The 20,320-nt window shown below is 51.7% G+C and overlaps 2 protein-coding genes and 1 pseudogene across 2 annotated transcripts in view; 1 reads left to right on the forward strand and 2 right to left on the reverse strand.

Annotated features, from left to right (window-relative positions):
* The window catches only part of LOC135404675 (zinc finger protein 239-like), a 386,745-nt gene that overhangs the window by 187,006 nt on the left and 179,419 nt on the right, over window positions 1-20,320 (reverse strand). The window lies entirely within an intron of this gene.
* LOC135405260 (zinc finger protein 883-like) overlaps window positions 1-20,320 on the forward strand; it is a 290,064-nt pseudogene that overhangs the window by 483 nt on the left and 269,261 nt on the right.
* On the reverse strand, window positions 12,967-13,966 carry LOC135404669 (olfactory receptor 14A16-like). Its single transcript, XM_064639404.1, has one exon. It carries the CDS (start codon window positions 13,903-13,905, stop codon window positions 12,967-12,969), a length of 939 nt encoding a protein of 312 aa, XP_064495474.1. The 5' UTR covers window positions 13,906-13,966.

Consider the following 20,320-nt stretch of genomic DNA (forward strand, 5'->3'; position numbering starts at 1 on the left):
TTGAAGGGCTCCACGGTGCAGGAAGGCAGCGGGGAGGAAAAGGGCCGGAGATCCCCCCGCAGGAGGGGCTCCAAAGCCATCCCAGGGTGCTCTGAGGAGGAAAGAACCAGCCTGTGCCAGGAAGGCGGCTGGAGCTTGAGCCAGAGCTCTGACCTGGTGGTCCCTGATCAGCCTCCCAGCAGAGAGAAGCCCTTCAGGTGCTTGGAATGTGGGAAGAGCTTCAGTCAGAGCTCTCACGTGCTCCGACACCAGGACATGCACACTGGGGCACGTCCCTACACGTGTGGAGAATGTGGGAAGAGCTTCAGCCAGAACTACCACCTCCGCACCCACCAGCGCATCCACAGCGGGGAACGGCCCTACAAGTGTGAGGAATGTGGGAAGAGCTTCAGCCGGAGGTACCACCTCAGCACCCACCAGCGCATCCACAGTGGGGAACGGCCGTACACATGTGAGGAATGTGGGAAGAGCTTCAACCGGAGCTTTCACCTTCATTCCCACCAGCACATCCACACTGGAGAATGTCCTTACACGTGTAGGGAATGTGGGAAGAGCTTCAGTCATAGCTCCACCCTCCGCAAACACCATCGCATCCACACTGGGGAACGGCCCTACAAGTGCTTGGAATGTGGGAAGAGGTTTCCAACCAGGGGGAATCTCTACACGCATGAGCGGACGCACACGGATGAGAGGCCCTTCTGCTGCACCGACTGCGGGAAACGGTTCAAGGAGAAATCCCATCTTGTCACCCACCGGCGCATCCACACCGGGGAGTGTGGGAAGAGATTCACCCAGATCGGTGTCTTGACCAAACACCAACGGACCCACCAGTAAGAGAAGCCCTACCAGTGCCCCGACTGCAGGAAGAGCTTCGGCCGCTGCTTCCACCCCTAATGAAGCCCCTGGTGTTGAGGCAACCCCTGGAGTCCAGTGACTGTCAGTCCATCCCTTTCCACCACAAAGGGCCAGTCCCCTTTAACAGAGGCACGTTCTTCCAACAGAACCCTTCTTGGGGGGTGTGTGGAGATTCCTGCCTTGGCTGGGGACCCCCCAAGGTCACTCCTGGAGTCTGAGAGCAGAGATCTCTTCACAAGCATTGGTCTGTGGGAGTCCCATCCATCTCCAATTAAGAATTATTGCTTTGTGCCAGCTTGAGTAGAATTGCTTCAACAATTGCTTTAGTGTAGAACACTGTCCTATCTTATCCTGTACTCCTGGTAGTTTTAGTGTTTCTATTGTGCAGTAAATAATTCTGATGAAGATCTTTTGTCTGGTCATTTGGAACCCTTAATAAATCAATAGATTTGATTTGCCATCATTAAAACCTTGGGGACAAAAGTGGTTCACTTACACCTCTCTAATTTCTCTAAACTGAAACTGTTGTTTCAGTTGTCCCAAGGCTGAGATTGGATCCAGCAGCCTCCAGAACCCCAGAGTAAGTTGGGAGCTCAGGGGGGCCACCACCCATTGCCAACTCCCCTGTGCCCAAAGACCCCCATGGGGCCATCAGGCCTGCCAGACCACCTCCCCTTTTCCACCCTTCTCCCTGTTCCTCCCACTTTCCCATTGTCCCCTCAGTCTCCAATTTTCCACCTGAACAGTTTTGGGGGCCCAACCCCCACTTTTTGCCCCCTCTCCTGTGGGTGCTGAAGGAGAAAATGAGGCTGCACACACAGAGTTCCATTGTGGGACTTGTCCGCCCATCTTTCCGGTGTCCCCCTTTCATTGGGGTTCCTTTGGAAGCAGTGCCTGGGCTTTGTCTTTTAGTCCACTGGAATTCCCAGCATGGCCCCAAAGCAGTGCCCTGATCCCACACATTCCCCTCCCCTCATGTCCTGGCTGTGTTCAGCCACCAGACAAAAACACAGGTTACCATGCAGAGCATTCCAAGTGGTTTTCCACTTTGGCAAACAGCACTCTCTGGATGGAAAACACCAGTCAAGGCCAAAACACTCCTTGTTGATCTGAATTAACTGAGAGCAGCAGCTCCTGCCTTAACTTTTTCCCATAAAAATTCTCAGGGTTCCTTTGCTTCCAGGAGGCCCCACATGTCACAATGGCCCCTTGATTCCATGAGCTTCCACAGTCTCCAAAGGTTCCTTTAGTTCCATGAGGCCCTGCAGTCCCCAAATGCCCTTTGGATTCTCGGAAATTTCCCACTGTCCCAGGGTCCCTTGTGCTTCAGAAGCAGCTGCAGTGGGACAGTGGCTCCTTGGCTTTGTGAGCTCTGCAGTGTTCCAGGAACCCTTGGGTTCCAGGAGAGCCTGCAGTTTCACAAGGAGCACTTGAATGCAGGAGGTTCTGCAGGGTCCCAATGGCCCCTGGATTCTGGGAGGTTCAGAAATATCTCTGGGCTCCCTTGGTTCCAGGAGGACACACATGTCAGCAGGAACCCTTGGTTGCAGGAGGTTCGACAGTGTCCCAGAATTCCTTTGATTTCATGTGGTCCTGCATTATCCCAGAATATGATGGATATCACATCTCCTCATAGGGGAGATGTGATGTCACAGGAAGGATGTGATGTCACAAGGTAGGCGTGCTGTCATAGGGGAGATGTGATGTCATATGGTGGCTGTGATGTCATAGGGGACATGTGATGTCACATGAAGGATGTGATGTCACGGGCAGGTGCGACGTGTCAGGTAGGGTGTGATGTCATATGATGGATGTGACGTCATAAGAGAGATGTGATGCCATATGGTTGTGATGTCATATGGGAGATGTGATGTCACAGGAGGGGTGTGATGTCATGCAAACTGTGATGTCACAAGAAGAATGTGATGTAACAGGGAGGATGTGATGTCACGGGGGGGCTGAGATGTCATGGGGATGATGTGATCTCACAGGGCATGCCATGATGTCAAAGGGAGGATATGATATCTCAGGAGATGTGTGATGTCATATGATGGATGTGACATCATAGGGAAGCCTTGATGACACAGGGATGATATGATGTCACAGGGCAGGATGTGACATCACAGGGATGATATGATATCACAGGAGAGATGTGATGTCACAAGAAAGATGTGATGTCATAGGGGAGCTGTGATGTCATGTGGAGGTGTGATGTTATATGATGATTGTGAAGTCATAGGGGAAGATGTAATGTCACAGGACGGGTGTGATGTCACAGGGGAGGACCTGATGTCACAGGGAGGATGTGATGTCACAGGGATTATATGAGACCACATTAGAGATGTGACGTCATATGATGGAATGTGACATCATAAAGGAGTTTTTATGGCATGCGGAGGACGTGACGTCACAGGGATGATAGGAGATCGTAGGAGAGGTGTGATGTCATATGATGGATGTGATGCCATAGAGGGGCCTTAATGTCGCAAAAAGAATGTGATGTCACAAGGGAGATGTGATGTCACAAGAAGGATGTGATGTCACAGGGAGGATGCGATGTCACAGGCAAGCATGGGATGTCACAGGGAGGTGTGATGTCACGGGGATGATATAAGATACAGGAAGGATGTGATGTCACAGCAGAGCTGTGATGCCACAGGGACAATGTGATGTCACAGGGGAGGATGAGACGTCACAGGGATGATATGGTATCACAGGAGAGATGTGATGTCATATGATGGATGTGACATCATAGAGGAGCCTTGATATCACAACAAGGATGCAATGTCCTGGGGAGGATGTGATGTCACAGGGCAGATGTGATGTCACAGGGGAGGACATGATGTCATAGGGGGGACGTGCTGTCATGGGGAGGATGTGATGTCATAAGGTAGGTGTGATGTCACAGGAAGGATGTGACATCACTGAGAGCATGTGATGTCATAGAAGAGTGACACATCCCCCCTACCTTGCTCCAGCTTAAGTCCTGGAATTTGTTTCCCTTGGATTCAAGGTCAGGCTCTTTTATTTCCATGGATGTCGAGAGATGAGTTAAGGGGAGCTCAGACCTTTTGGTGAGGAAGGAGTTGTTTACTCTGGAGCATTTGAACTCAGCCTTTGTTCCTGGTTTCTTCCCACTCTTTCAGAGCAGTTCATTTCCCAGGGTGAAAGCTCTGATTCCCCAGCACAGTCAGGTTCTCCTGAGCTCAGGATCTTTCACTGGTCTCATTTTTTCTCCAGTATTAATTCTGTGACAAATTCTTGCTTCCTAGGTCAGTGAAATGTTAGAAGATAGAGAATCTCACCTTGATCTTGCACAGAACACTTATAGACTTCTTTATTATGTTGAATTCTTCCCTAATAGTTCTGGATGACAGGACACCCATGTGGAAAGTCCCTTTTCTGGTTTTCAGGACTTAAAAGAGATGCTTTTCTGATGTGGGTATTTATTGTAGTGTTATTGATTCAAGTGGGAGGGTTGAATTCAGTGTTCCTTGCACATTTAAAAAGCGCAACCACTTTAATCTCTTTTTTTAAACCCATGCGTTAGATGTCAGACAACATAAAGACAGCACATAGAGATAACCCTGCTGTAAGTGATGGTTCCAGTCATCCCGTGTATGGATAAAAGATTTCCAAGGCTTTGTTCCAAGGCTGGGCACACATGGACTGGGGAGAACTTTGCCTGCCGGAGCCGCTCTCCCTGCACCGCCAGGAAGAGCAGGGACCGCATCGCCCCGGCCGCAGCGGCGCAGAGGCTGCTCGGGAGGTGACAGTGTGCTAGAGGGAGCTGCCCACTCGCTGTCCTTACTGCCTGCACAGCGCAGGGCTGGGGGGAATTGAGCCAGGCAGGAAAAGGGAATGGCGGCGATCCCACGGTGCTGAAATGATGCGGGAAGTAGCAAACAGCCTGGCTGGGGGGAGCACAGTTTGGGAAGGGGGCGCAGGGAAAACCCACTGTGATGTTCCGGGGTAAATAACAGAAAATAATCAGAGGAGGGTCCCCTTTCAGATATGGTTTATAGATCAGTGCACTGTGTATAGTGTAAGACAGCTTCAGAAATATAAGAATGCAGTTTCTACATCTTTTACTACAGTGACACGTTTTTTATAAAATATATAAAGAGACGATAAGTTGGGTGTTAGGTTGGGCTTTTTTTGGTGTTTTTTGGGTTTTTTTTTGTGAATGCTTTGTCCCCCCCCAACCTCCCCAAAGGAGCTTTCTTGAATGTCCCTTCTTACAGTTAATTTGAATGATTAGTTTAGATAAGCCTCTTAGAGTAGATGCATTTCAATGAAATTGGGGCACATGTCTTTTTGGCTCTGGTGCAAGGTTTGAACTAATTTTTTTCTTCCTCTTTGGCTCAATTAAAAGCCATCTTAAAACATGCTCAGTATATTGTGTGAGTGCAGGGCTTGAGATTGAATGTATGGGATTGAATGGACACAGAGAAAGAACTAACATTCAGAAACATATCTGCTTCAATTAACAAACCCTACAGTTTAACACATTAATAATATTCATAGTAATTGTGATTTGACTATATATTGTGACATGCATATGCACATGTGAGCATAAGGAATATGAAATAGGTGTTGTAGTTTCTGCAGTTCTTGTGTTATGGGTGAGGGGAGAGAGGATTCGAGATAAAAATTGTCTGAACATTTTGAGAGTGCAGAGACATCTGTCTGACCATCACTAGGTATGCTTTGATTTTAAGGCAGAGCATGTTAAAGAATGCAATAACTTAAAGCCAGCTGCAGTCTTGAATTTTTGCACTTTCAGCAATAACAATGGCACTAATAATTACTAATAGTGAATGAGCTAACAGATGTAATAACTATATCTGCTCATGTTGACATATGTGTCAGTTTAATAAGTTTAAATTAATCAGGGCGTTCATAACAGGAAATCTTCCTCAACCTCTGATTAAAATGTAACATTGACTAAAGGATTATAGAGGAGACTTAATTTTACTGACTGTTTTAGCAGTTGTCACAGCTGTTGGAAGAAGAAAAGGCAACTGAAACAGTCCAAAACGGGTGTGTGTGTGTCAGAATGGGAGTAGTTTAATAAATTTAAACATGGTCTCTGAATGCCAAACATAAAACATTGAGCAGATCTGTAACTCCACAAAGCTGCTGCACACTATGTACTTTTGCCTTTTGTGGCTCACTGTGTTTCATTCATTTGAACACTGAGCAGTTTCCCTACTTTCTCCATTTAAAAATGTGCAACAGCATTTAAATGTGGAACAGATTCAGCTGTTCATGTGCCTGGAGTTTCATCTTAGAATGCACCTGATAGAATACTCAGCTGACAGGAAATAAAGGCTGTGTAGAATGGCTGTAACATTTCAAAATGGACACAGGTGTCACATCCTGTGAATGCTGCAGTGCAGTGATGGTTGCTGTACATATTTTATGTTTTTCTAACCGTTCTCATGTTGTGATGTGGGAATGGTGTGTGGAGTTCCCCTGCGAGTCTGTCTGGGTTATGTCTGTGTAGGGATGAACAGGAGTGTGTGTGTAGATTCCCATGCCTGTGTGTTTGTGTGTGTGCAGGGGGATTCTGTGCTAAACTCGTTGAGCTACGAGGTGCACAAAGGACCCCCTTGCTTTCTAAATTCCTTCTCAGGGAGGAGCCTGGGGGGGGCTGGATCCAGTCTCAGGCTCAGACTTTGGTTTCAGTTGAAGGAATTATAGAGGTGTGATTCAATCACTTTGTCCTGCAGGTTTTAGTGATGGCAAATCAGAAATATTTCTATAAAAACAATGATTTATTATGACAAATGAACAAAAAATTGATCAGAAAAGTGAACAGATGAAAGACCTTAAAGAGAATTATTTACTTCAAATTATAAAAGCCAAAAACCCCTAGTAGTATAGTGTAAGATAGGACAGTGGAGTCTATCAAAGTAACTCTATTAAAGCAATTGGATCAAAGCCAACAAAAAGAAACAATCCTGAAGCAGAGATTGAGGTAACTCACCCCACAAGGACAGGGGGTAATTCTTTTTTCTTCCGGCCAACCCCTGGGCAGTGACCATGAAGAGCTGTCCCTGCTTCATGGCAGAAACTCCACACACTTCAAGGAAGTCTGGGGAACAATCTGCCACATGACAGTTGGACGGGGCTTTTATAGTTATCAAGGGTTTGACTGCCAGACATATTTGCAGGCCAGGGAGCAGCTTATCTGTCAAATCCTGCTTCAGAAAGCAGGATGTGTGTTTGAACTTTCATGAAGCATTTTGAGTTTAGAATAATTCAACATTAAAAACAGCACCTTGACACCAGCAGTAACTCATCACAGAGAGTGTGCATTGTTTGCAATCTCTGACTATTTTTAGGTATTATCAAAGCAGAGCATCTTGCCAGAAACAGCCCCTTGATTCCATGAGGTTGCAAAAACTCTCAGGGTTCCTTTAGTTCCATGGGGGCCTGCGGCGTCACAATGGCTCCTTGATTCCAGGATGTTCCAAAACATCCCAGGGTTCCCTTGGCTCCAAGAGGCTCCCCAGTGTCCCACCGGCCCCTGGATTCCAGGAGGCCCTGCAGTGTCCCAATGGCCACTCGGTTCCACGAGCCACAGCGGCTGCCGCCGGCGTCTGTGCCCGGAGCCGCCGCTCCCACGGGGCTGCCGCACTCACCGCCGGGGTTGCCGCTCGCGCAGCCGCCGCTCTGCCCCGGCTGCACCGGGACCCGGCACCGCCTCGGGCCTGCGCTGCCGCCTCAGCGGCCACAGGGACACAGGGATGGGGGACCTTTGCTCTGACACTGAGGGGGCCTGGCTTTGTTCTGCTGGGGTCTGGGCTTTAGGAAAATTGCTGTTCATTTTCATGCTCCACTGGAACACCTCCTGAATTCCAAAGGTTTCCTAATCCAGGGGAGGGGTTTCTATGGCATCGGAGGTGCTGCCCCTTGGGACACATTGTCAATAAACCATCCAGCTGATTTGGATGAGTGTAAGAGCTCAGGAACACAGGATAAGGAGTCATCCCCTGAAAACCTTGGAACATTCCCTACCTGAATCATAACCCAAGTGGAACAGTTTGGATAAAATTTCCGAATACTGTGCAAACTCCAGTCATTCCTGACATCAGGATGGAAATTCAGCAGATAACTAAAGCCAGTCCCCTTGTGAGTCCACAACCAACTGTGCTGAGAGAGGCCCTGGCAGCTCCCCAGCACCTCCCTCTCAGTGGGACACCTCTGGCAACCTCTCCCAGCTCCAGAACCCTCCAGTTTGCAACACTCCAAAGACCATTTCTGATGCCCAGGACAATTCTGATCCCCCTCAACAAACACTCCTCCAGCTGTGACCCTTGTCTGTTGGGAAACACAAAGGGATTTGGGGGAGTGTTTCCCTGACAACAAGGAGAATTTGGGAGAGGGACCTTTCCACACCCAGCTATTGATGTGTCCACACATCTCTGCCTGGGTGTGGGTGTGAATTGACTGTGGTGGGAATGTTGTTGTGAATCTATAATTCAGTCACTGTTAAAATTGTAGGGAATGCTATTGAACCACTTGCTAATTGTTCAATTGGTCAGTGATTAAGTGCTACTAATCTCTTTTGCCCCCTTATCTTTGGATCCAAATCCTTCGCACCCTGACCCTCTTGCATCCCAAGGCTCTGTGTAAATCATTCCCTTTCATCAAAAAAATTATTTTTCGGAACGTCCACTTTAAAATCTTCCTCGTTAGCTAAACTACAGAACAACTCCAATTAGCTGTAGAAGTCTTGAAGACTTGAAGACAATTAAAGGAAGGGAAATAATTTGTTTTTCAGTGTTTTAATGGGTCCCACAGTGTATTTGGAGTTGCATCAGCTGTCAGTCCAAGATGGGCCATGTCAGAACTGGTGAGGTTGGGGGGTGAGGAGCAAGGTTGACCATCCAGGGTCAATGTGGATCTCCTGAGGAGACATTCAGGATCAAGACCACGTGGAGAACACCTCTATCACCTCTTCTCTGAACTACAAAATATCCATCATTGAATTAAAACAAAAAAAGTACAAATTTTGAAGACTTGTTTTGAAATTGCCTTGAAGACAATTAAAGGAAGACAAAGAGATCCTGAGGGATTTCTGGAATTTAATGAGCCCCACGGTGTGTTTGCAGCCCAGCCCATGATCCTGAGGTACTGAGAGAAGATTGAAGCAGCTGCTGAAGAAGTCAGAAGCCAAAGTCCAAGTGCCTTGAAGCATTGCTGGGCCCCACTGAGGGCAGGCACTGCCAAAGCCTCCCCAGGGACTCCTTGGAGCAGCTCCTTGGAGGCCAGGAGTGCAGGCAGACAAAGGCTCTGGGCAGGCCCCTGCAATGCTGAGCAAAGCCTGCCTTGGTTTTGTGGAGCACGAAGGCCAAGGCCTGAGCCCCAGGCCCTGGCCCAGCAGATCCTGTCCCTCCCGGCTGGCTCAGGGCTGTTTGGGGGGCACTGGGATGGGAGGGGGAGGAACAACAAAGGCCCAAAACTGGGCAACCCCTGCCAGGCTCCTGAGGGAGGGGCGAGGCAGAAACCAAGTGCAGAACCTGCCAGGCAAGTTGCTTGTGGTGGCCTGAGTGGCAGAGGCAGCTGCCAGAGGCAAGGGGACAAAGGCCTGGGTGCCTTTGGGCCTTGCAGCCCTGCCAGAGCCCTTGGCCATCTCTCCTGCAGGCTGTCCTGCCCTGGCCCTGCTGCTGCTCTGGCCTTGCAGGCTGCACACACCCCTCCTGCTTTCCCACCCCCTCCCAGCAGCATTTCTAGACCCTCCCTGATGTCTCTGCACCAGCTCTGGCTGTTGCCATCTGCACTTGGCCTTCTGAACTTGGATCCTGAGCCCCTGTGCCACAGGACATCCCTCCCAGAGCCCAGGCCCTTCTCCTGGGGGTCACTGCAGAGCTGAGCAGATCCAGGTCACCTCCCATTCCTCTGCCAACCCCCTGGGCCTGCTCTGGGCCCTGCAGGTCCTTGCCCTGCTCCCAAGGGCTGTGGTGGTGCTTAATGGTCAGGGCTTGGGGTTTAGAGCTCAGGGTTGGGATTAGGCAGAACTTTGGGAGGTTTGTGGTTCTGCTGGCAGTGTCTGGTCCATGATTAGTGTTTTGGGCTGGGTTAAGATTAAAGTTTGGCTTTTCATACCAACAATGCAGGTTTTGGATTGGGGTGGGCATTGGAGTACAAATAAGAGTCTGGAGTTCTGGGTTTGGGCTTAGCCTTTGAGGTCAAGTTGAGGTTGGGATTAGAGCAGTGGATTCCTTTCATTGGGAGGGGCAGCACTTTTGGATTGGGGCTTGAGGTTAGAAATAGCGTAAAAGTCCATCAGGAGTGTTTGCACAGTCAGTGTTTCAGCACCCCGAGCCTTAACTGAACCTGTTTTTACCTCATAAAATTCGTTCCCCTCTGTTGGACAAGCCCCTCTTTCCTTCCCCAAATATCCAATCCTTTTTTTCTCAGTTGCTCCTAATGTCCCCCAAACTTCCATCTGGGTGGGGTCAGCTTTGTGATGACACTGTGCAACCTCATGGAATCAAGGGGCCATTGTGGCACTGCAGGGCCTCATGGAAACTAAGGAACACAGGGACACTGTGGTGTGAAATCTTGTAGAATCAGGGGCCGTTTAATATCTGGGGCCTTGTGGAACAAAAAGAACCCTGAAACATTTTGGAACCTCATGGAATCAAGGGGCCATTGTGTCACTGTGGTGCCTCATGGAAACAAAGAAATGCCAGGACACAGTGGAACCTCATAAAATCAAGAGGCCACTGCGACACTACAGGGCCCTTTTGGAGCCAAATGGACCTTGGGACACTGGGGAACCCAACGGAATCAAGGGGCCATTGTGACACTGGGGAAACTCGTGGAAAAAGGGAACCTAGAGACACTATGCAACTTCATGGAATCAAGGGGTCATTGTGACACTGAGGACACCACATGGACTCAAGGGATCACTGTGACACTACAGGGCATTATGGTGCCAAAGGAACCTGGGGACACTGTGCAATCACATGGAATTGGGGTGCCATTGTGTCACTGCAGAACCTTATGGAATCAAGAGGCCATTTGGACAGTGCAGGCTCTCCCTGGGACACTGCAAATCAAGGAGGCATTGTGACACTGTGACACTATGGACCTGAGGACACTGTGGAAACTCATGGAATCCAGGGGCCGTTTTGACCCTGCAGGGCCCTATAGAGCCAAAGAAACTTGTGGAGAAATTGAAACCTCATAGAATCAGGAGTCATTATAACACTGCAGGGCCTCATGGAACCAAAGGAATGCGGGAATACTGTGGAATCTCATGGAACCAAGGGGCCACTGTGACACGCGAGGCCTCTTTGGAACCAAAGGAACCCTGAGACATCTCAGATCCTCATGGAACCAAGGGCCAATAGTGAGAGTGAAGAGCCTCCTGGAACCACTGTGCATCCCCAGAACTCCATGGAATCAAGCAGAGCTGCTGCCTCCCCCCCGCCGCCACACAGACCGGAGTCGCCGGCTCTGCCCTGCTTGGACACCTCTGGAGTCAGCGTGTTCTTGGGCAGCACAACTGATCTCAGACCAGAGAGTTTCCCACTTTTTGCTTTGCCCCCTCTTTTCCCCAGGGACAGGGCAGCCTCTTCCCATGGCCCCTCTGCTCACACAGGGTGTCCTGCTCTTCTCCTGGCACATCCCATCTCCCCACAGACCCTTTCCCCAGGGGAACACGTCTGTGCTGGCCTGAGCAGCCCTTCCTGCACCTCCTGCCCATGCTCCCCACAGCCCCCGAGCTGGGGGGGCTGCTCTGCAGAGCATGGGGACTGTGGGGCCCGAGGCCATGGGGGACTCTGTTGGGCTGTGCTGCTCCAGCTGGGAGGCAGAGCCAGCTGATGGTGCTCCCTGCCACTGACCACCTCCCACAGACGCTCCTGTGTGGCCATGGAGGGGGCTCAGAGGGGTCCTGCCTTGTTCCAGAGCTGGGACATGGCTTTGGGGGCTGCTCTTGAGCGACCTGTGGAAATTCACTGAGGGGAACACAAGTCACTTGCAAGAGTTTTCCCTGTACCTGCTGTGTCTCCTGGGCTTGCAGAGCTCTGTTTGCCACTTCACAGCAAGATTTAGTACTTGATCTCTTTGTGACTCCACCCTGGGCAGGATTCTGCTCCAGGGCCCCATTCCCTGCTGACTGGATGGGACGGGCTGTCCCTGCAGATCCTCTGTGCTCTCCTGCACTTCCTGAGTTCCTACAGACAAGTCCTCACCTGCCATCAGAGCCCTCACAAGCTGCAGAACCCCAGGCAGGTGACTTGGAGATCATTTGTCATCTCCATTGGCCATTGGCCACCAACACACAACATCTGAACCAGCCCTCAGTCCCTGAAGTCTCAGTGGGTCCCTGACCTCACTGCACTGTCTCCATGGAAAAACAAGCAAAGCAACAAGACTTTGGAGAGTCTAATCCTTGGACTTCTTCTCCATACCAGTGTTGGGAAAAGACCTCAGCCTTCAGGAAGTGCCTGGAGGGGAACCCCTTTGCTGCTGGAACTGCTGTTGTGGAGCCCAGCCCTGTCCCAGCAGTGCCCAGGGCCTGTCCCTGCCTGTGCTCACAGGCCTGACCCACAGCAGGACAGTGACTGAGCTGCCAGAGCACTCAGGCCTTGGGCACGGACAGGAAAGGAGAGGGTGGGAGTGCAAAGAGAGCAGCTCTGAACAGACCCAGTTCTGGTGCTCCCTGGCAGTGCTGGGACTCTTTTCCTCCCCAGATCTGCAAATATGGAAATGTCCTCCAGCTTCAGGGGAGGTGTTGGAGGAAGAATCTGGAAAAAAGAATTTGTGTCCTTTCTTACGGTCAGAGATTGTGATTCCTCATGTACAAACTAACACAGGGAGGATGTTTGACAAATACCTTGCTGCACAAACTTTTATTTTGTTTAAATGCACACAAAGCATGACTCCTCATTTCTATATTTTGTGGGTGAAAAAAAAGAGGTAGAGGGTGAATTTGATGGGATGAAGAATAAAATTTCAGTGTTAATGACATGAACAGAGGGAAAAAACATGGAAGCCCCCAACCCAAAAACTACGAAAAGCTTTAGAAGGCAGGCTGGGCCCAAAATATGTTACACAATGAATGTTCTGCAGAAGAAAAGAGGTAGGTTACTGCTTCTTAAAAAAACATCCAGTCATCATTTTCCTCAGGGCATCCTTGAGCTCCTGGTTCCTGAGGCTGTAGATGAGGGGGTTCAGTGCTGGAGGCACCACTGAGTACAGAACTGCCACCACCAGGTCCAGGGATGGGGAGGAAATGGAGAGGGGCTTTAGATGGGCAAATGTGGCAGTGCTGATAAACAGGGAGACCACAGCCAGGTGAGGGAGGCAGGTGGAAAAGGCTTTGTGCCGTCCCTGCTGAGAAGGGATCCTCAGCACAGCCCTAAAGATCTGCACATAGGAGAACACAATGAAAATGAAACAACCAAACATTAAACAGGCAATAACCCCAATGAGCCCAAGTTCCCTGCGGTAGCCTGAGTGTGAGCAGGAGAGCTTGAGGATGTGTGGGAGTTCACAGAAGAACTGGCCCAGGGCATTGCCCTGGCACAGGGGCAGGGAAAATGTATTGGCTGTGTGCAGCAGAGCAGTGAGAAACCCAGTGGCCCAGGCAGCTGCTGCCATATGGGCACAAGCTCTGCTGCCCAGGAGGGTCCCGTAGTGCAGGGGTTTGCAGATGGCAACGTAGCGGTCGTAGCACATGATGGTGAGGAGGGAAAACTCTGCTCCAAGAAAGAAGACAAGCAGGAAGACCTGTGCAGCACATCCATGGTAGGAGATGGTTGTGGTGCCCCAGAGGGAATTGTGCATGGCTTTGGGGACAGTGGTGCAGATGCAGCCCAGATCTGTGAGGGAGAGGTTGAGCAGGAAGAAGCCCATGGGGGTGTGCAGGTGGTGGTCACAGGCTACGGCGCTGAGGATGAGGCCGTTGGCCAGGAGGGCAGCCAGGGAGATGGCCAGGAAGAGCCAGAAGTGCAGGAGCTGCAGCTCCCTCCTGTCTGCGAATGCCAGGAGGAGGAACTGGGTGAGGGAGCTGCTGTTGGACATTTGCTGTTCCTTAGGACAGGGTCTGTTCAGAAAAGGAAAGCACAGGGAACAGTTAAGACAGCCCCCTCTCAGCAAAGCCAGTGCAGTTTTCAGGGAAATCCCCTCCACGTCAAGGCATTTCTTTTCTCTGGTTTGTGCTCTCTCAGGGTGCTGTGAGGAGCAGGAGCTCTGCCCATGTGCTGCCAAAGACTCAGCTTTGCTCTGCTGCAGTGCAGACATGGAGCTGGTTTGGGACAGCTCTCATGGTCACAGGGGATGTCACATGGAACCCAGCTTTGATGGAAAAACTCAGTTCCTGTACTGTTGTCTTGGAGCAATTTGGGCTGCAGAAGGGAGGCACAGTGTATGCTTAAAATAATTTTGACAGGATTTTTTGTTTACAATCATAACACCTGGGGTGTTTTTTTAGGGGCAAATTTTTCTGATGACAAATCTGAAGAGTGTTGAGACAGGACAGGCAGAAGGGCTGAGCTCTCCATTGCTTATTGCAGAGCCAGGAGAGCTGCAGTGCCTCTCAGACTGTTTCCCATCTGCCCTGCACTTTCCCTTGGGCTGCCTTGAAGATGACTTCACACACAGATTCATCTTTAAAAACCCCACCAAGATCTGTGCTGAGAGCAGGGCAGCGCTGCTTGAAAGGGCAGCTCTGTGAAGTGTCCCCTGTGCCAGCCCAGAGGTGCAGCTGTGCTGGACAGAGCAGGACAGGAGCCCTCCTGCAGGGAAGCCAAGGGCTGGGACAGGAGAGTGCCCACCCCCAAGGGAAGGCTCAGCACTGCCCAGGATCCTGTGCTCATCTCTGATCCTGCCTGAAATATTCACCTCTGAGAGTAAAAGAGTTTGAATTTCAGTGCAGCCTCCTGACCTGAGAGAACAATGTCTATGCTACAATGCCTAAACAGGAAACTACCAGCAGGACTAATTCCTTTCCTGTAGCCCCTGTCTTTTCTGAGCTTTGCAAAACATTCTCCATTCAATATGGTGTACTGATCTGGAGCTGTGAGCAGGTCTGACCCTGCAACACGGAGACATGGAAAAGATCCTCCCTCAGCTGCCAGGTTTGCTCCTTGCCCACAGCCCTTCTGCCCCAGCCCTGGCAGCAGCTCCCCGGGCTGGCTGAGAGCTACCCCTGGCAGGCAGCAGAGTCCCTGCCCAGCACAGCACCCTGGGCTGCAGGACCCTGCTCTGCCCCACAGCCCTGGGCACCCCTGGCTGCACCCCCGGCTTCACAGCTCTTCCAAAGTGCCCCAAAACAGCCCCTGCTCACCCATCCCATCAGCTGGGACTGGGCCAGCTTTAGGAGATGCCTCCAGGAGCTGCCCCTGCACTGCCCTGCAGCCACAGACTCACCATGTGCAGCCCTGCCAAGATTCCTCCTGCAGGGAGCTCTCAGCCCTCCTGCCAGTGCTGAGCCCCTTGAAGCTGTTTCTGTGCCCTGCTGGTGTCCCTGAGCTGCCCTGGCAGTGCCCTCAGCCCTGCTGGGCTGTGCAGAGGAGCTGCTCACCAGCAGAGCTGTCTCTTTGAAGCTCTTCTTGGTTACCAGGAGCTCCCTGTGTGCCAGGAGCCCGGCCCAGCTCAGCAGCACAGCAACAGCCCCAGGCATTTCATGACCCTCAGGGGGGTTGATGTTGTTTACATGAGACTCAGTCCCTGAGAGTAAATTCAAACAACTTCTCAAGAAGTCAAAGTGAGATTGAAACACTAAAGTTTCTTGTAGTGTTAATGAGTCTCACTGAGGGACACAACTGAGAACGTGTCCCCAGGTTCCAGTTAGAGCAGAAAACTGCAGGCAGTGATGACAAGGATGGACAAGCAAGGGAAAGGTGGCTCTGATGCTTTTTCCTTAATCTAACGGGCGAAGCCCTGAGCTTCCTTTATAGGCAGATTGTCTCCCTGCCTCATTCCTCTGGGCTCTTCCTGGGGCACTGGGATGTGGGATGTGCAATGCCAAGGGCAGGACCATGGGGTGGCACCTGCCAGGCTGCTGAGCAGGGACAAGGAGGCCATGAGGCCCCAGGGCTGCAAGGGCCACTCCCCTCCTCCTGGCCTCAGGGGCACAGACAGCAGCCATGGCCAAAGGCCTGCAGAAGGTGGCTGTGTCAGGGCCTTTCAGCTTCTCCCCATCCCTGTCTCCTCTCCAGCCCAGGCTGTCCTACGGTGTCCATGCCCTGCCCCTTTCCCTGCAGGCTGTCGTCATCCCCCCGGCTGCCCCACCTGGCTGGCACCTTCCTGCACTGACATCTCTGTGTCCTCCCTGGCTCTTCCTGCACACACAAAGCCTTGGGCTCATCCAGACTCCTTCTGGTGATGTGTTGCAGCACACCATTGCCCTCAGGGTGAAACTCCGTTCTCTTTGTTTCCAGTCTGGATCTCTCCAGCTGAACTTGGCATTGTTTCTTTATTTCTCATGCTGTTTCCTGCTATGACAAAAGGATCCTTCATTCTTGAAACCACCCTTCAACCCTCTCTGGCTACCCCTGCACTGTCCTCAGTCTCCACACCATGGAGCCCAGAGCTCCTTAGTCCCTACAGAGTGGTCATGGGCTTGAGGCCTTCAAATCTTTTCTTGGGAGATCCCTGGGTACTCTCCATGGTGTTTGCAGATGAACACATGGTGCTCACAGTCTAAGGAAATCACAGGGATACGTTTTACGAAGGCCTGTATTGGCAGAACATGGGGCAATGGCCTTAAACTGAAAGATTGGAGTCTTATGTTGATAATAGGGGTCACAAGTCCTGCCAGCAAATCTGCTCCAGTGTGGGCTCCTCCCCAGGTTGCAGGTGGGTCTCTGCTCCACCCTGGACTCCCCCACAGGTCACAGGCCCTTCAGCTCAAGTTCACACGGAGTTCCAGCCACCAAGGAGTCCCAGACTCTGACACACAGCCAGGAGCCCCAGACAGCACCAGCAGCTGCAAATTTCAGCAGCCCATCCCAGATACATCTGTGGGTACCTCCAACACTCCCAACCCCACCCTGGACACCAACAAAGGCTGTTGTGGTTTCACCCCATGCAGCCCCCAAGCCCCTCCTGGCCACTGCTCACTCCCCCACCAGCAGGACCCTGGAGAGAACTGGGAGGGGAAAAGCTGGAAAACTCATGGGTTGAGATAAAGACTTTAATAAGGACAAGCAAAAACTGCACGCAGGAGCAAAATAAAACAGGGAATTCATTCCCTACTTCCCACGGTTGGGCAGGTGTTCAGCACCTCCAGGAGAGCAGGGCCCTATCCCATGGAATGGTGGCTTGGGAAAACAATCTCCATCACTCCAAACCTGTCCTGGCTGTGTCCCCTCCCAGCCTCCCACACACCCCCAGCCCCTCCCCAGTGTGTCTGTGCCAGGGGCAGGAAAGGCCTTGGCTCTGGGTAAGCTCAGCACTAACAAAACCACCTCTGTGTTCTCAAGCCTGTGCTCAGCACAAGCCCAAACACAGCTCCACACCAGCCCCTGCAAAGAAAATTAACTCCACCCCGGCCCAAACCAGCACATTCCAGCCCTTATTCCACACCAGTCCCATCATGCCCAGGCCCCACACGACTCAATACAACTTTACCCCCCACCACCCCCTCCCCATTCTTTGCTATAACACACAGGTCTCCTTCCCTTAGTCTTTGCACCACCCCTGCAAAATGTCCATAAAATGGCCCCAAAATGTCTGTTGAATTGCTCCAGTCCAGTCCTTTGGGCTGCCCCTGTTCTGGTGGTCCCCCGGGGCAGGAGAGGGGCTGTGTGGGGGGAGTTCCTGGGCACCAAAGGCAGCTCAGGTCGGTCCCTGCTGCCCTGCAACTGCTGCTTGGGAGGCTCCTCCTGCACTGCTTGGGGGGGTTCCTGTGACAGGAATTCCTGTCACACACTGGGCAGGTTTAAAAGGATGCACAGTTTGGGTTATACCACATCGTGATAAACTGGTCCCAGCCCCTGGAACCAGGACACAGCCATAAGTGTGAACAATGCTGCACTTATTGAAGTCCTTTGCCTCAGTTTTAGTTCTAGTCTATCTCATGATGATTGTGTAGAGCTGCAGCCTCACTCTTTCCTTTATTTTCCTTCCACTTTGTAGAAAAAAACAAGTCTTCGTTTCTGGTGACCCGTTGTTCTGACTGAAAAAGTTTCCCCTTCTGTCAATGACAACTCATGTGAAATCAACTCCCCTTGGCTGGAGGCTTTTATTGCTCTTCAGACTTAGGCAGCAAGTAGTCCCTGGCTCACCAGCTCTTGCTGGACCTTGTCAGCTTTTCTATTTTGTCTACCTTGTGTGCCAGACGTTGTGTTTGGAATAGCCCACATCAGTCTCCAGCTTCAGATTACTCCAAGGGTTATTTTCCAGCTTCTATGCACAATACCTTATGAATGTTTTTGGATAATTTGCTTGGGATAGAGTTTTTTTCTGTATCAATTATGCTACGGAAAAGCATCCATTTCTTAAACAAAGATAAATACCTAACTGTAAACTAAAAAAGCTCCACAGATGCCCCCAGCCCCGCAGATCCCTCCCAGCCCCACAGACCCCCTCAGCATCCTGCCGGATCCAGCTCCCATCCCCAGCTGGACTCCATCCTGGCTTTTCTTCCAGGACTGGCAGACAGACCGGACACGGATGTGAATCTCCTGTGCATACATTTGATGTGCTGCTCTTTTGTTGTTGGTCTCTAAATAAGGTTTATAGAGTGTTGTTCTTAGAAGATTTTTGCTTTCAAAAGATTCTTCTCCTGTCAATACATTCTATATATGGTTTATATGTTGTTGCTTTATTGTTGTTCTGTAAATGCATTTCATAGATTGTTGTTGTTTTACAGGCCCGTACAATGTAAATACATTTTATAGATGTTTTTATAAAGGCAGGGGTCCCTGGGGGTGGGGGGACCTGTGCCTAGAGGGGTCCCACTTGGGAAGGTGCCAGCCCTGGGTAGTGCTGGTGTCCCTGGGCTGGAGCAGAGCGGTGTCCCCAAGAGCAAAGCTGTCCCCAGCAGAGAGGGGGGTCTGACATGAGCGGCCCCTGCAGCGCTGCCCCCACAGCAGGCAGGAAACCTCCTGCTGCCCTTCCTGCTGCAGCCAAAGGGATCTGGGAGAAGGTTTGGGAGCCGGAGGGGCTGATGTTTAAGGCTTTGGACCTCTAAGCGCTCCAGGCTTTGCTTCCCATCCTCATGGCATTCCCCTGGGCCATCAGAGAGCCCAAAGCCAAGCGAGGAATCCTCATCCTGCCCGGATTCCTGCTGCTGGCAGTGGGCACTGGCCCATGTCCCCCACTCGGGCTGATGCCTGGAACAAACTGGTCTGGTGGCAGATGTCCCTGCCCATGGCAGGGGGGTTGGACCAGATGGCCTCGAAAGGTCCCTTCCAACCCAAACTCTTTTGGGATTCCATCACCCTGGGGTTCTGTGCCCACCATGGCAGCGCTCCCTCACCAGGGCCATTTGAGCTGGTGAAGAACCTCCCACGCTTCCCTGACATGGTAAGGTTCATGTGGGAGCGTGAGCCCTGAGATGGGCACTGGGCAGTGAGAGCTGCCCTGCACCCAGCCCTGTCAGCAGCTCTGGCAGCAGGCTCTGCTCCCCTGGGCTCTGGTGGCTTCTGGGCCTTGCAGCCCAGTGCAACTTGTCCCTGCTCTGGAATCTGAGCCCAGGGCATCTCCCTCAGCCACCATCCCCATCCCCTTTCACTGTGGGCAGGGGGCCGCTGTTTCCAAAGCTCACCTTTCCTCCTTCCTCCCAGGAGAGCAGCGACATGCGAGAGGCCTTTATCTGCCTCTTCAGAGACTACCTGGGCTCAGCAGTGCTGAGGAACAACAAGCAATTGAAGACGTCTCTGTGGAGTGCACTGGTCCCGCTGCTCATTCGCACAAGTGACCAGTCCCCGAGCGTGGCCAAGGTACACATTGGAAGGCTGAGCACTGGCACAGAGAGAGGTGGGCTGGCCCGCCCTGTGGGGCCCAGGCAGCAGGGCAAGGGCTGCTGGCAGTGGGCAGCCGTGGCCCAGCGCAAGCCGTGGGAAAGGTCCCTGCAGAGCCAGTGCCAGCAGGGATGGAGAAGCTGGCACAGCCATTTCCAACAGCTGCCCTAGGGCTCCAGTAGGGCTCGTCAGCAGACTGTGACCACCAAAGCCTGAACAGGCACATCCCCACAGGCTTCTCTGCTGTCCCTGGCATGTGTCCAAGGCCAGGGCTTCCAGCCTCAGGCCCTGTCCTAGGGGGCTGTCCTCCCAAGTCCCCTAGACACTTTGGTGAGGGCATGTCCCAAATCCTGAGGGCAGAATCTCCCCAGCAAGAAAGCCAAGAGCTCTCCTTTGCCAGCCATGCTGCTACCTCACCCCTTCTGCTTCCATGCAGGCCGCCCAGGAAGCGCTCCTTGCTGCAGCAAAGCTGCTCAAGTGGAGGGAGCTGAAAGAGCTGGTGAAGAAGCAGCAGATGTGGAGGATTG

The sequence above is a fragment of the Pseudopipra pipra genome, chromosome W, assembly GCF_036250125.1.
Source record: "Pseudopipra pipra isolate bDixPip1 chromosome W, bDixPip1.hap1, whole genome shotgun sequence".
Taxonomy (NCBI): domain Eukaryota; kingdom Metazoa; phylum Chordata; class Aves; order Passeriformes; family Pipridae; genus Pseudopipra; species Pseudopipra pipra.

Coding starts and splice junctions, on each gene's coding strand:
- LOC135404669 (XM_064639404.1), bottom strand. CDS start 13,905: ATGTCCAACAGCAGCTCCCTCACCCAGTTCCTCCTCCTGGCATTCGCA.